Raw genomic sequence first — 14155 nt, 5'->3', positions numbered from 1 at the left:
CACACAAAATATTAAATAGCAAGAAAAAAACAAAACAGGATATTCAAATAGAAGGATAAACAAAAAAGTCATCAGCTTTGAATATTCATCATTAGAAATTGTTTGATCAGAATAGTATAAATATAAATTTCAGCAGAGAGACAAAACAGAAGACTCTAAACGAATTAAATCGGGCCAGGCCTCAACCTCCTGTGAAATAATATAAAGTAAAAGTAGAAAAGTCTCCGCATAAACCATCTGAGACCACATAGCACAGGACATGTAATACTGAGATGACACGTGCCAAATCGTCATCATAGCAGACAGGAGAGGAAAACAGATCTTTCCAAGAACTAATGTAGATTAAAAAAACCAGCAGCTGAGTAATCTTCCAGCTTGAAAGTATTCACAAACGTTGAAAAGGAAAAAAGTCCAAAAATAATTGGCTTTGAACAGGTGGAAGTAGGTCTTCAGAATCGGAAGATGAAGAAGGAAATGAGACAACATTGGAGCAGTCATCATTGGCAGCAAATGGAATCCAATATGCTACTTCCTGGGACTTAAAGGATATTGACTAGGTGGATCATCTCTCTCCAAAATTATATCACAAGCTTCCATTTCAGGAAACCGAGCCACATCTTGGGACGAGCCATTTCGCAAAATAGGCACATCTTCTTGCAGTCTCATTACTTGAGTAGCCAGCCTTTCGCCAGACTCATTAATAGCTTTAAGGAGACGTTCCATATTATACAGATGGTAGTACAGGACTTCAGGAGATATAAACCAGGATATACAGTGCAGTATATAATATATATATATATATATAACCCTGGGGGCTGTATATGTTCCACTGCACAAAATATACCACTCAGTCCAACAAAAATTTCCAACAAGGTAAAGAAGGCTAGAAATCACAGGAGAGTAACAGACAGCAGCATTATCAAAAGTACCTCCACCTCGAAAAAAAGCATATAAAGCAGACAGGAGATTCTTCATACACACAGAGAACCTTCCCTGCACAGCCAGAAATCCAACATGGCGGCACGGATCGGACAGCGTGGATCCTAAGTGAATCTACAAGCCAGAACTATATCAGCAGCCCACAGCAGAGACCTTCACCACCCCACAGGAGCAAAACCAAGGCCACACACTGTAGAGGCAGCGCTGGAGTCAGAAGCCGCCAGGACTGAAATCCAAGATGGCCGCCGCACCGGAGATGTGGCAGAGGAGCACAAACAGCTCCTAGAACACAGCAGCAGCTCACCTCAGAGACCACAAAGCAGTCTCAGGACATGGAGGGCTGAGTAATCCAATAGATATCAGTGCCAAGTTGCCAGTGGGAGTCTCAGGATGTTAGCGATCAGATATATGGGCCGGAGAGCTATGGAGTTAACTTCCTACACCAGTGTTGGCTAACCTTGACACTCCAGCTGTTGTGGAACTATATATCCCAGCATGCCCTGCCACAGTTTTAGCATGCCCTAATAGCAAAACTGTAGCAGTGCATGCTGGGTTATGTAGTTCCATAACAGCTGGAGTGTCAAGGTTAGCCAACACTGTCCTACACCATGCCCGTCTAGGCCACGCCCCCAAGCTTTACAGTTATTAATAGTCATTTCTTTAGTTATTATTCTGGACAACTAAAACTACAATCTGGTCATGAAAATAATGCCACGCTGTTTTTGTCATTGAATATATGATTTCAATACTAAATAGTCCTGAAATAATTGTTAATTTACAGAAAACGGTTGGTTATATATCTTTCAAGTTGTATAAAGTGTTAATTACATAAGACCTTAGACACCGTCGGTAACATTACTTATTACCAGCACTTTACAGAGAATATGTCAGTCATTCCCATCAGTCCCTGCCCCAGCAGAGCTTACACTCTATATTCCCTACCACATGCCACACACTAAGGTTAATTGGCTCCCGACAAAAAAAATGAAGCCATCAGTATATTTTTGGATTGCGGGAGGAAACCGCAGCACCCAGAGAAATCTCACGCAAGCAGGGGGAGGACAAACATTACTTGTTACATCAAAGCTTTCGTTATGTAGTTCGCACCTGAGGTAGTTCTGCCATCAAGTAATAGAAGCCTTTATTCTCCTGGCCCAATAAAGCATCTGCAGGAAGCCGGACATCTTCAAAGAACAATTCTGCCGTGTCCTGAAATTACATTACAGGTCTGTTTAGGGGACGGACGTCCAGGACACCTGTTTATGTGTTGCTACATAAGCTGTGTTCTTCTGATGTACCACAGCCAGTCACCAAAAAAAGAAACAATCATAAAGATCTATAAAACAGTGACAAGGCACCTAGGCAGCCGAGCTAACATCACCACATCCTTTTAAAAATGGCCGCCGCATCTGCACAGGTTTAGCCGATCGATTTAAAGGGGCAATAATATTAAGATACAAAACCAGGTCTTTTGTATTCAATATTACTGCCACTTTAAAAGCAATGGCCCAAACCAAATTTTAAAGCGGCATTAATATTACATACAATACACACCCGGCTTTGCGCTGTATATTAGTGCCGCTTTAAAGGTTGAGGTAAAAGCTGCCGCTTAGTAAATCTAACCCGTAACAGCTGTAAAAAGAATCACTCTCCATATACCTCCCTGCATAGAGGACATGGGGTGAAAATCCCTGCAGTGTACAAGGCACCATAGGTCCAAACACCACCTTATTCTTTAGTATTTCAATTCCTCCTACGTCACTTGAATGGGTGCAGTTGCCAAGTGTGATGTTACCTGTGCCTTCAGGCCAATTTTCTCCAGCTTCCGTCCCTTCACAAAGCCCTTCATGCCCTCGTCCACCAGGAAGAGGCTAATGCCATGAGCAGGGGTGCGGGCCTCGCGGTTTGTGACAGCGACCACAATGACCACATCACTCAACCAGCCATTCGTAATAAATACCTGCAAGACATACAGGGACTCGTCTGAGCAGCGCAAACCAGAATCCCAAATAGCGACTTTGTAAAGAAAAAAAAAAAAGAAGAAGCACATAGGTAATTAGTGCGGGGAGTTTGGCTCAAGAGCAAACATTCTATGTAAACCGCTCCACAGATGCCAATGGCATGATACAATTAAGGAGGACTTCTATGGAAAAATGCATGACTTACAAATCAATCCAGGAGATGTATCAAGACTTGAGGGTCTATGTACTAATAATTGCGGTACTGCCGCGATTATTATGTGTCCAACTCGCAGGGGATTATTTTCATTTTTAATGAAAATATCACCGCTATGTACAAAGGGGAACTCGCCGGGGACAGCGTTTGCGGTAACCGCTGTCCCCGCGAGTTATATCCCCAGCATCTTGGAGAAGTCTTTCACAGAAATTAAATCTGCAGGTGAAGATGACACTGCGCATGCACACAGCATCAGCTGCCGAAGCCGGGCAGGGGCTGCGGGGGAAGAGATCGAAGCCCCCCATAGGCTTACAGTAGTTTACACCATTTGAAGATGGTGTAAGCTACCGGGGCGAAACGCCGAAAAGTTTAGTACATAGGAGTCAGATCATAGTCCACAATGATAATAATGGGGACTGCGATCTGCAGCGCTAATTAGTACTTTGCTGGAGATTTCTGTAAAATCTCCTGCATTGTGCTTTTAGTACATAGGAACAATGCATAAAATTATGCAGAAACTGCAGATTCTGCTAAAATCTGTATAATAAATAGATTGATACATAGGCCCTTTGGAGAGAGATAAAGTGGAGAAATTGTGAAAAGCAACCAATCAGCTTCTAACTCTCAATGATCCAGCATGACATTTGAAATGACAGTAAGACGCTGATTGGCTGCATTGGGCAACTGTTCCACTTTATCTCTCTCCAAAGCTTGGTACATCTCCCCCAATATGTTGTATGTCATTTATTAAAAAGATTACAAAATGTCATAGTTCTGAACATTGATTTGGTACTATAACAACAACAACAACAACAACATTAATAATACTGGAAGACCACTCCCATGTATAATATGAGATATGGTAATAAATTACCCTTGTTATCTCTATTTCTACGAAGTCCATAGGGTTCCACATGATACCTTGGGGTATAGGCGATGACGTCAGACATCGGGCACCACAGAGTTAAGTTTTCAGCCTCCCAGGATGCACTGGGGTCCCCCTCCTATACCCCGCGCCCCCGAGCCAAGGCAAATCAGTTACGTAACAAGCCATAGGCCGGAGGAGGAGAAGAAAGAGAGAGAAGAAAGTCGGGAACACACAAGAATCACATTCTCACCAGAAGGAGACGGAAAAACCGGTGACCAGATGAAAGCCCATCTGCAGTACAGGTGTGAAAGAGCGGGAGTCCTGTGGAACCCCATGGACTTCGTAGAAATAGAGATAACAAGGGTAAGTTCTTACCATATCTCATATTTTCTACTTCAGGGTCCATAGGGTATCCACAGGATACCTTGGGGATGTCCCAAAGCAGTATCCGTTAAGGGTGGGGACGCTCCTGTGCTGAAAGGAGAATCCGCCGCCCGAAAGAAGCATCCCGAGAGGCATAAGGTGTCAAATGCATAATACCGTACGAACGTATGGACAGAAGACCACGTGGCAGCCTTGCACAGCTGAACAGACCTAGTGGAATGAGCCCTAATAGAGGATGGAACAGGAAGACCTTCATGAATATAAGCTTCCGAAATTGCCATGCGAATCCATCCTGCCAAAGTTTGCTTAGTGGCAGGCCAACCCTTCTTACGGAAGCCATAGAGGACAAACAAGGAGTCCGACTTCCTAAAAGAATTGGTGTGGTCAACATAAATCCTTAGAGCCCGCACCACATCCAAGGTGGCCTCACCAACCGAGAGGTCTGGTGAATTAAAGGCCGGCACTATGATTTCCTCGTTGATGTGGAAACTAGATACCACCTTCGGGAGGAAACAAGGGCGAGTGCGAAGCACCGCCCTGTCCCTATGAAAAATGAGAAAGGGAGGTCGACAGGAGACAGCCCCCAATTCTGAGACCCTTCTGGCCGAAGCAATGGCCAGAAGGAATACCGTCTTAGCTGTAAGCCATTTCAAATCCACTGAGCCCAGTGGTTCAAATGGCGGTCCTTGGAGAGCCCTCAGGACCACAGCCAGATCCCAAGGAGCCACTGGTGGAACAAAGGGAGGCTGAATACGAATTACACCTTGCATAAAGGTGCGGACATCAGGAAGAGTAGCAATCCTACGCTGAAACCAGACGGACAGGGCAGAAACCTGCACCTTCAAAGAGGCAAGGCGAAGATCGTGATCTAAGCCCGCCTGTAGGAAAGCCAACACTATGGATATCCGGAACACCTGAGGATCATAGCCTCTAGGGCGACACCACTCAAAGAAAGTATGCCATACTCGATGGTAAATTCTTGCAGACGTAGGCTTCCGAGCTCTTAGCATGGTGTTAACTACAGAGCTGGAAAAACCCCTGGACCTTAAGAGGGCTGTCTGAACAGCCACACCGTCAAAGACATACAACTCAGGTCCAGGTAATGACAAGGACCCTGTGACAACAGGTCCGGACGTAGAGGCAACCTCATCGGAGGGTCTACGGAGAGACTCCGAACGTCTGAGTACCAGTGACGTCTGGGCCACGCTGGAGCTATCAACAGGAGCGTGCCGCCCTCTTGCTTGAATTTTGGAACCACTCGAGGAAGAAGGGAGAACGGAGGGAAGAGGAACGCAAACTGGAAGGTCCACCAGACCGACAGAGCATCTACCAGAAGAGCCTCCACGTCTCTTGTTCTTGACCCGTACACAGGCAGCTTGTTGTTGTGCCAGGAGGCCATGAGGTCTATCTCTGGAAGGCCCCACTTGTCCACCAGGAGTTGAAACACCTCCTGGTGAAGAGACCATTCTCCCGGATGCACGTCCTGACGGCTGAGGACTCCCGGGATGAACACCGCCGAGATGGCAGGGAGATTGCCCTCTGCCCACGTCAGGATGCGGGACACCTGCCAGCGCTGCCCGACTTCGGGTTCCTCCTCGGAGGTTTATGTAAGCCACCGTGGTGGCGTTGTCCGATTGTACCTGCACGGGTTTTCCCTGGAGAACATGTTTTGCTTGCTGGAGAGCATTGAATACCGCGCAAAGTTCCAAGATGCTTATTGGAAGCGCCGCTTCTGCCGGGGTCCACCTGCCCTGGAACAAGTGTGGACCCATGACTGCTCCCCAGCCTCAGAGACTGGCGTCCGTTGTCAAAAGGACCCAGTTTGCCACCCAAAAGGGACTTCCCCTGTTCAGGTGAGTCGTTTGCAACCATCAGGCCAGAGACAGACAAACCTCCGGAGAAAGCACCATGGTCTGCGTCTTTATCCGATAGGGCAACCCATTCCATCTGGAGAGGATCAACTGCTGCAGAGGTCTGGAGTGAAACTGGGCATATTCCACCATGTCGAAGAGTGACACCATGGAGCCCAGTAACTTCATCGCTGAGTGAATAGACACTCTGCGGCTCTGAAGGCAACTACGTACCCTTGCCTGTAATGCAGAAATCTTTTCCTCCGTCACAAAGATCCTCTGTTGTTGAGAGTCCAACAGCGCCCTGAGATGGAGCATCCTCTGCGATGGAACCAGGGTGGATTTCTTCCAGTTTATTAACCAGCCGTGATTCTGCAGTACTGAGATTGTCAGTTGCAGATGAAGCTGGAGGACCGCTGGAGACCCTACTAACAACAGAAGGTTGTATAGATAAGGCAACAAGTGGACCCCCTGCATCCGCAGGTGGGCTGCCATTACGCCATGACTTTGGTAAAGATATGAGGCGCTGTTGCCAGACCAAAAGGGCAGTGCATGGAACTGAAAATGTTTGTCAAGCTCTGCAAACCTGAGGACTTGCTGATGCGTTAAGATAATGGGGACATGCAGGTAAGCGTCCTGAATGTCCACCATGAAATCCCCAGGCTCCATCACCAGTATAATGGATCGCAGGGTCTCCATCCTGAACCGAGGCACCCTTGAGGACTTGTTGAGGGATTTGAGGTTGAGGATGGGTCAGTAAGACCCATTGGGTTTCTGCACCAGAAAAAGATTGGGATAGAAACCCATGCCTCTGGGAGAACGGGACAGGCACTATAACTCCAGCCTGGAGCATAGAGTGCAACACTTTCTGTAGATCCAGGGCTTTGTTCTGATCTGACGGAAGGCCTGTCATGAAAAACCTGCTGGGGGGCCTGCGCCGGAAGGAGAGGGCATACCCCCGAGAGACCACCTTGTGTACCCAAGTGTCCTTGGTAGTCAGACACCAACACTGGGTGAACTGAAGCAGGCGGCCTCCCACTCTGGAATCCCCAAAGGGTGGCCTGGTCTGTCAGGCCGAAGGCTTATCGTCCGACTTGGGGGCGGGGCATCTTATACTCCAAGCCTGTTTCTTGGGCTTGGCAGACTTCTTAGGCCCGGCCTGTCTCGGAAAGGACTGCACTTTGGACTTACCCTGGGCCCTGTAGGGCCAAAAGGACGAAGTACCAGACCCTGATGGGACTATAGCCGATGGCAGACACGCAGAGTGGCCACTATCTTGTCCATATCAGGGCCAAACAGGACCTGTACATTAAAAGGCAAGCATTCCAAACCCTTCTTGGAATCTGCGTCCGCTTTCCAAGAGCGCAACCACCATAGGGTGCGACGAGCGGCCACAGCTGCCGAGGAGATTCTTGAGGTGAGGAGACCAATATCCAAGGCTGCCTCATTAATGCACATGGCTGAGTCTCTGAGATTGCCCACTAACTCCGCCTGCTCCGCAGAAGAGTCAGAGTCCAGAGACGCCTCCAAACTATCAGCCCAGCGCTCCATGGCTCTGGCCATCCAACACACGGAAATGGCCGGTCTGGACGCCCCTCCAGCAAGTGAATAAATGGATTTCAGGCATATTTCAACCTTGCGATCCGTAGCATCCTTTAAGGAGGACATGGAGGGCATGGGTAAAGTAGCACTCCTCACTAGGCGTGTTTCATGAGAATCCACTTGCGGAGGAGATTCCCACTTGGAGAAAATTATCAGCAAAGGGGTATGCAATAGCCAAATGTTTCTGAGGCTGATACCATTTACCCAGATTTTTCCACGCCTCCTCTAAATGATCTACTAGCTGACCAGATAGAGGAAATTCAGTGGCATCACCCTTAATATCCTTAAAGAAGGCGTATTTGGATTTGGCCACGGAGGGATCGTCATCCTCAATAACCAAGGCCGTACGAACTGCCCGTATAAGGCCAGGTATATAGACCTTAGACTTAGACTCCGCCTCCTTAGTACGGAGGGGCTCCTGGTCAGAAAGGTCAAAAATGTCACCGTCATCAGACGACACATTATCCTCATCATACTGAGCCGTCTGAGACACTAAAGGCCGCAACGTCCGACAGGTGTTGCACCAAATTGGACAAGGAATTGACCCACGCAGGCTCCTGTGAGACCTGGGGGGGCGAAAGCGGGAGACACTGGGGTACCATCAACTGTCTGGGGAACCCCTGCATAGGTGACGACACCACCGACAGCTGGGACAACCCCATCTGGGGGAACGCAGGGGGCGTCGCTAGCTGGCCCACAAGGATTGTAAGTGCCTTAGCAAAACAAGCCCAGGGCGGTTCCTGCACAGGCGCATTGACAGAAATCGGGCGCGATATAAGATAACACGCCCTACATAACCCCTCAGAGTTCCATCACCCTCCGCTAATGGTACATTACATGCGGTACACTTCAGCTTAAGAGGAAAATTACGTTCACTCTCAGACACGATGAGTGTAACGGAGTGTATGCGACTCCCCTCCCAGACAAATGCTTGTATAGTGAGGCAATGAACACCCTGCAACACCGCACCACAAGGGCTTTAGCAGAGGAAGACAGGGATAGCAAAATGGCTGACAGTCAGAAGTGAAAAGTACAGTCAGACAGCGCTAGCATTAAGTCACATACAATGCAGAAATAAATCCCTGCACTACAAGCACTAATCAACCATACAGACCAGAGCCTGGTAGGTCACAGTGCAGCATACACCGACCTTAACCGAAGGAGAGGTATGCGGGGGGACCAGGACCGCGATGCCCCCTGTAATCCACATCCAGCAGCGTTTCCACACACCTTAGAAATGGCCGAGGAGCTGAGAGGAGGCGGGCCCGGGGGAGGAGCGCTCACACAGCCCGCCAGACCGCTATGGAGAGGTACTGTGCAGCGGGGGGAGGCGCCATCTGTATACAGGGAAGGCGCGCTCCCCTGGCATGCAATTAACCCCTGGGACGCCGGACTTTGCCGCGGCCCGCTGACCCTGGGGTATAGTGGAAGCGCAGGTTAATACCTGGCTCCACGTGCAGCCAGTCTCCAGGGAGCCCCCTGCCTGGGGACTTAGGACTGTGTACATCGGCGGGTACCCTTCGCGGGATCCCGCCGCTTACCTGCCCCCTTGGTAAGTGTGTTAGGATTAGGCACCATTAGGGGGGTTAGGCAGCACCCCGGGATACTTAGGTGTAGGGTGCAGGGAAGGGAGGTTAGGGTTAGGCACCACCGGGAGGGGGAGGATTAGGTTAGGCACCCCCATGGGAGGTTAAAGACCACAAAAGGAGAGTTAGGGTTAGTGAAGGGGGGGGGGATGTAGAGGGGAAGGATAGTATACTTATCAGCCAGTCAGGATTCTGTCCAAGCCGGGCTTCCAGGGTCGGGATTTGAACCTATTCAGCCACCGGTATTTATAGTTATTCCATTGTAGGTTAGTAGATTAATACAGAGCTACCATGACAATCCAATCCCTAGCAGGAAGTGTGCTTATTTTGCTAAACCCTGCAACCAACAAGAGGAGGGGACAGGGGTGTATCCTGACCGCCAACTGTGACTGGTAGGAGGACAAGTTTTGGTGTAGCTTCTATAGAGGTGAACCAAGCACCCAGGTTCTCCTGTGCTCCTGCTCCACCAGGTAACTGACCCTCTAATAGGGTAACAATGAGTCATTTGAAAGTCACATTTGCAGAATCTGGAGCCTGACCTATACAGGTGGCAGTGGGGCCCACCAGGGATTTCCCTTGCACCCCTGTGGGCCAGTCCGACCCTGTGTAGAGGGCTCAATTTTGATTACAGTAGCCCTTATTAAAGTAAATAAGCAGCAGTCTGTTCAGATAATAACCACTGACAGATAGGATGCATGAGAGCCCACCTTACTGCCATTTAGGATCCAATCACTTCCATCTTTCTTAGCATTCGTCCGCACCCCCTGCAGGTCACTAAAAACACAGCATAAATAAAGAAGTTACTGCTTAGATCACCAATAGATAAATGTACATCTCAACCAAAATTGTCATAATACTAATAATAGTTGTATCCATCTCAAACCGTGCATCTTACCTGCCAGCTCCCGGCTCGGTCATTGCAATGGCCCCAATGCATTCGCCAGCTGCCATCCGGGGAATATATTTCTCGATCTGGCTCTTGTTACAGTACTTTGAGATATAAGGCATCACTATGTCCGAGTGGAGACTGAATCCGGGTCCAGTACAATTCACATACATTCTGCAGAAGAATCTAAGAGTTAGCTAAAGGTACGCATGATATACAAGCTACTGATTGATTGCTGAATAACTTACTGTTCCTCCCACACAATGGCGGATGACAGGAGATCGCCACCAATGCCACCATTCTCTTCTGGGATATTGACGCCTAGCAGCCCCTGCTGTCCGGCCTTCTGCCACAATTCCCGGCTCACCTGTCCGGCTTTCTCCCATCTACAAGTACAAAGACGTTGAATTATACAAATCTCCAGCCAGGTGCTAGTCTGCGTTGCCTTTAATATGGCAAATTAAGCCATTTATTCAGTCAAGAGAAACAACCGTTCATGCCATATTAGCCTGGAGCTATGATCAACAGAACCACGTTCCCCTGTCACAAGCTGCAGTGTACTCAGAGCCAACAGTCCACGTTCCAGAACACGGAGTCAGATGCCTCTGCAGGCGCTTTTCCGTACAGCCACAGCAGGCTACTTCTTCCTCATGTTAATGCACCAGAGTTTGTCGATAATCCTGGCGTCTGCATATGGAAGCCAATCAGGCCCACTGTTCTTATGTCCGCAGCCACTTTCGGCAATATTCGTATCTGGACTTGCACCAGCCAAAAACACTATCTCCTCCCACACACTGCGAACGGGCAAGAAAAGCGTCCTACGCGCCCGCAATACTCCCATGATACTCTCACAGGCCAGAAGAGTTCCACGCATTTGCCACCCAGTTACCGACCCATTTAACGGAAAGCGCGGTCTGACGACGGTCAAATTGTACGCGCTTGCGATCTCCGTCCTTGTGCATGTGCCAGACCCAACAGGTGCGCAGTTGCCATTGGCTTTCTTTGGCGCATGCCAATATCCATTTGCGCCCAACTCAGAATAAGGCCCAGTAGCTTTAACAATAAAAGTGTGTATTGCCATTACAGGTATAGGATCCTTTATTATAAAGTTCCGAAAACCAGAAAGAAAGAAATGTATCAACTGACACTGAGAATATCATGAATGCAGAAAATCAGCTGTCTCTTCTTACAGTCAATGTGAGGACCACTGACACACACACACACACACACACACACGCATACTTGTTTTTGTGACCTTTTCAGGACCCATGACTGGTTTGTCCATCATGGGGACGCCTGCTTCCCATTGCCCAAACAGCTTGATCAGCAAACCGTGCCTGCTGGTGGGTATCTATATCATATCACCCGGCGCGCATGTGCCGTATAGCTTGGTGACAGAAACCGGACACCATTATACCTCACCGGGACCTAGTCAGTTTTTCCTAACCATGTGGGTACTCCCTATGCCTCACTGGGACCTACTCAGGTATTCCTAACCATGTGGGTACACCCTTTGCTATGACCACTAAATGGTTTCACCACAGTAAATAAAAAAGACGCCTTGGTTGGACCAACATAAATTTTATTCAGGCTGTACACTGTCGCTTGATAGCAGTTATTCGGTTTTTTATGTAGTACTTGACTGACAGCCAGTTCCTAGCCTTCAGAGCCTGCTCCTCAGCGCCGAGGCAGGCGTTACAATCCTTTTTGCCGGGGACCTTGCAGGAGAGGATGAATCTCATCAGGTGTCTCTCAACTGCTGCTGCTTCTTTTCTGCTCCACGGTTTCTTTTTAGAGCCCATGCAATCACCTATGCAAGACAGGGAAGAGATCAGTCAACCAAAAACTCACCGCCAGCCCAAGCCACCCAATGAATTTGATGGACACACACCTTTAGTAGCCATGGGTGCATGCCTCTCCATCACTTTCAGTGCACTGGCATCTCCCTCCTCCACATGCACTGCTCCAGCTTCCACCTCTGGCTCATCATCAGACTCATCACTGGCTAGCGGGATTGGTTCTGGAAATACAAAGATAAACAGAGATCCCCGGTCACAGTTTCCCCCTTAGACTGTCAGCCCATGGAACAACCAGTCGGGTGAGGGACCATGCTACTTACCATTGGGATCAATGGAGATTTCTTCCAGGCTTTGTCCCTTAAAGTCAGCCAATCGACCTTGCTGGAGTGCCACAAAGAGTTTGCTAATTTTTGCCAATTGCAGGGTACCTTCAGGGAGGCGGTAGTACTGGCGGTGCACCCGGATATCGTGCCCTAGGAAATCGGCCAGCTGATCCATCTCCGTGTCACTCATGTTCAGCACCCTCGAAAGGGTGGCCACATGTTTCCGAAGCCTGGTAGAGGAGAGAGCTTCTGGATGCTTGGCTCCACATGCCCGTGCATAGAGTCGAATGCAGTCGGATCCTCTGAGGTGTGACAAGGCGGAGGGTCTTGCAAACATATATACATTGTCAGGACTGACACCACACTCTACCCTTTTCTCTGTGAGGTGCTCCAATGCCCTCTGCATGCAAGGGGACAGGAGGACAGGGACTTTCCTGCCTCTCTTACCAGGAATCTCAATGCGTGTGAAGTGCTGACATAGCCTCTTTTCTGGCTCTGACAGGGCCAGCGCCACATCACCCTGTAAATCAGCTGTGTGCCGAGATGCAAAAGAGCAAAGCTTCATCTTTGAGACCTCACCTTCCCTACGTCGGTTGAATAGGATTAGTTGTGTGAGGGTTACCTTGGCCAGCAGCAACCACTTCTTTGTGGTCGGGTGAGTGGACAAATCCTCTAGGTATTCCCGCTGTCTGTCAGTGAGATAAAGGTGCAACTGTTTTACATCATCAGTGAAAGGTAGAAGGGGGGGGGTGTTCCATTTTTGCTCCTCTAGGGTTTTGAGGGCAGCAGCCGAGATCATCTCGCTCCACCTTGCCTTGTATAGTTTTTGGAAGCTCCGTGCGCTCTCCACGGTCGGGGCATGGCCCTCCATAAGTGCCTGGCACTCAACCATGGTAGATATTTTTTGGAGGCTATGGCCCACTTTCAGGGCCAGTGAGGGAACCTTATAGGTATTCGTCAATTCAGCATAGCCGGCCAGGCTCCTTACGGCAGTTATGACCTGCAGGAAGTTTGCAGGGCAGATGAACTCTGCCATGCTCCTCAGAGGACTAACCATCCTGGCATGCAGTAACAGTCGCCCCACCTCTCTGAGCTTCTGCCGTATATAATCATGCTTACTGACATCCGAACCATGCCGGTTAAAGAGGTGGAGACCAAACTGCATGATGCAAGGGTCACCCTTTATTACCTGTACCACATCATCGTGAATCATATCACACAGCACCTTCCAGAGGCCCTTCCCAACACCCGGTGGAACGGGAGTGGCGTAAGCACAGAGGGATTGCACTCTGGTCCTGCCTGGTTTGGTGTTGGCAGGACCTTTTTTCAGCGGGCACCTTTTCACATGACGCCAAAGGTGTTGCCTTGAGAAAAGGCCCTGGCAATATGCACAATGCATGAAGTCTTGGGGAGCCACAGCTTCACCAGGCTGCTTGCATGGAAGTAGGACACCGCAGCCCTCACGTAGAACCCCGGCATTATGGGCAAAGTTCCCCCGGTTGCGAATCAGGTTAAGCTGTAGCCGCCTTTCCCTTGAACACTTTGGGTAGCTCAGTGCCCGGGCTGCCTCAGGCTCATCGTGGTGGATGGCCTCCACGTGCCTTGCAATTTTTGAGAATGGCTTCTCGCACCATAGACAATAGTTCTTTTTTTTATACACCTTTGAGCCATCACATTTTTTGGTAAGTACCTGGACTGTCACAGCGTGGTTTTTTTTTGAGGAGCAGAAACCTGGGCCAGAAA

The 14155-nt window shown here is 49.0% G+C and overlaps 2 protein-coding genes across 2 annotated transcripts in view; both read right to left on the bottom strand.

Annotated features, from left to right (window-relative positions):
* Positions 1–14155, bottom strand: part of ACADL (acyl-CoA dehydrogenase long chain) — a 47608-nt gene that overhangs the window by 10365 nt on the left and 23088 nt on the right. Inside the window, exons 3-7 of the mRNA XM_088474093.1 lie at positions 10539–10676; positions 10300–10464; positions 10112–10178; positions 2735–2899; positions 2047–2148 (exon numbers count right to left, since the gene is read on the bottom strand). Of these exons, the coding sequence (XP_088330219.1) occupies positions 2047–2148; positions 2735–2899; positions 10112–10178; positions 10300–10464; positions 10539–10676 (637 nt within the window). The remainder of the gene's footprint in view (positions 1–2046; positions 2149–2734; positions 2900–10111; positions 10179–10299; positions 10465–10538; positions 10677–14155) is intronic.
* The window catches only part of LOC148522315 (uncharacterized), a 4116-nt gene continuing 650 nt past the window's right edge, over positions 10690–14155 (bottom strand). Inside the window, exons 1-3 of the mRNA XM_088474092.1 lie at positions 12410–14155; positions 12182–12310; positions 10690–12100 (exon numbers count right to left, since the gene is read on the bottom strand). The exon at positions 12410–14155 is cut by the window's right edge and continues 650 nt beyond it. Of these exons, the coding sequence (XP_088330218.1) occupies positions 11877–12100; positions 12182–12310; positions 12410–14155 (2099 nt within the window). The 3' untranslated portion in view covers positions 10690–11876. The remainder of the gene's footprint in view (positions 12101–12181; positions 12311–12409) is intronic.

Source organism: Taudactylus pleione, unplaced genomic scaffold (genome assembly GCF_031769625.1).
Source record: "Taudactylus pleione unplaced genomic scaffold, aTauple2 ptg000147l, whole genome shotgun sequence".
In the NCBI taxonomy this organism is placed as follows: domain Eukaryota; kingdom Metazoa; phylum Chordata; class Amphibia; order Anura; family Myobatrachidae; genus Taudactylus; species Taudactylus pleione.
The sequence above is the reverse complement of the archived record's forward strand: the minus strand, read 5'-3'. Positions and strand labels throughout refer to the sequence as shown.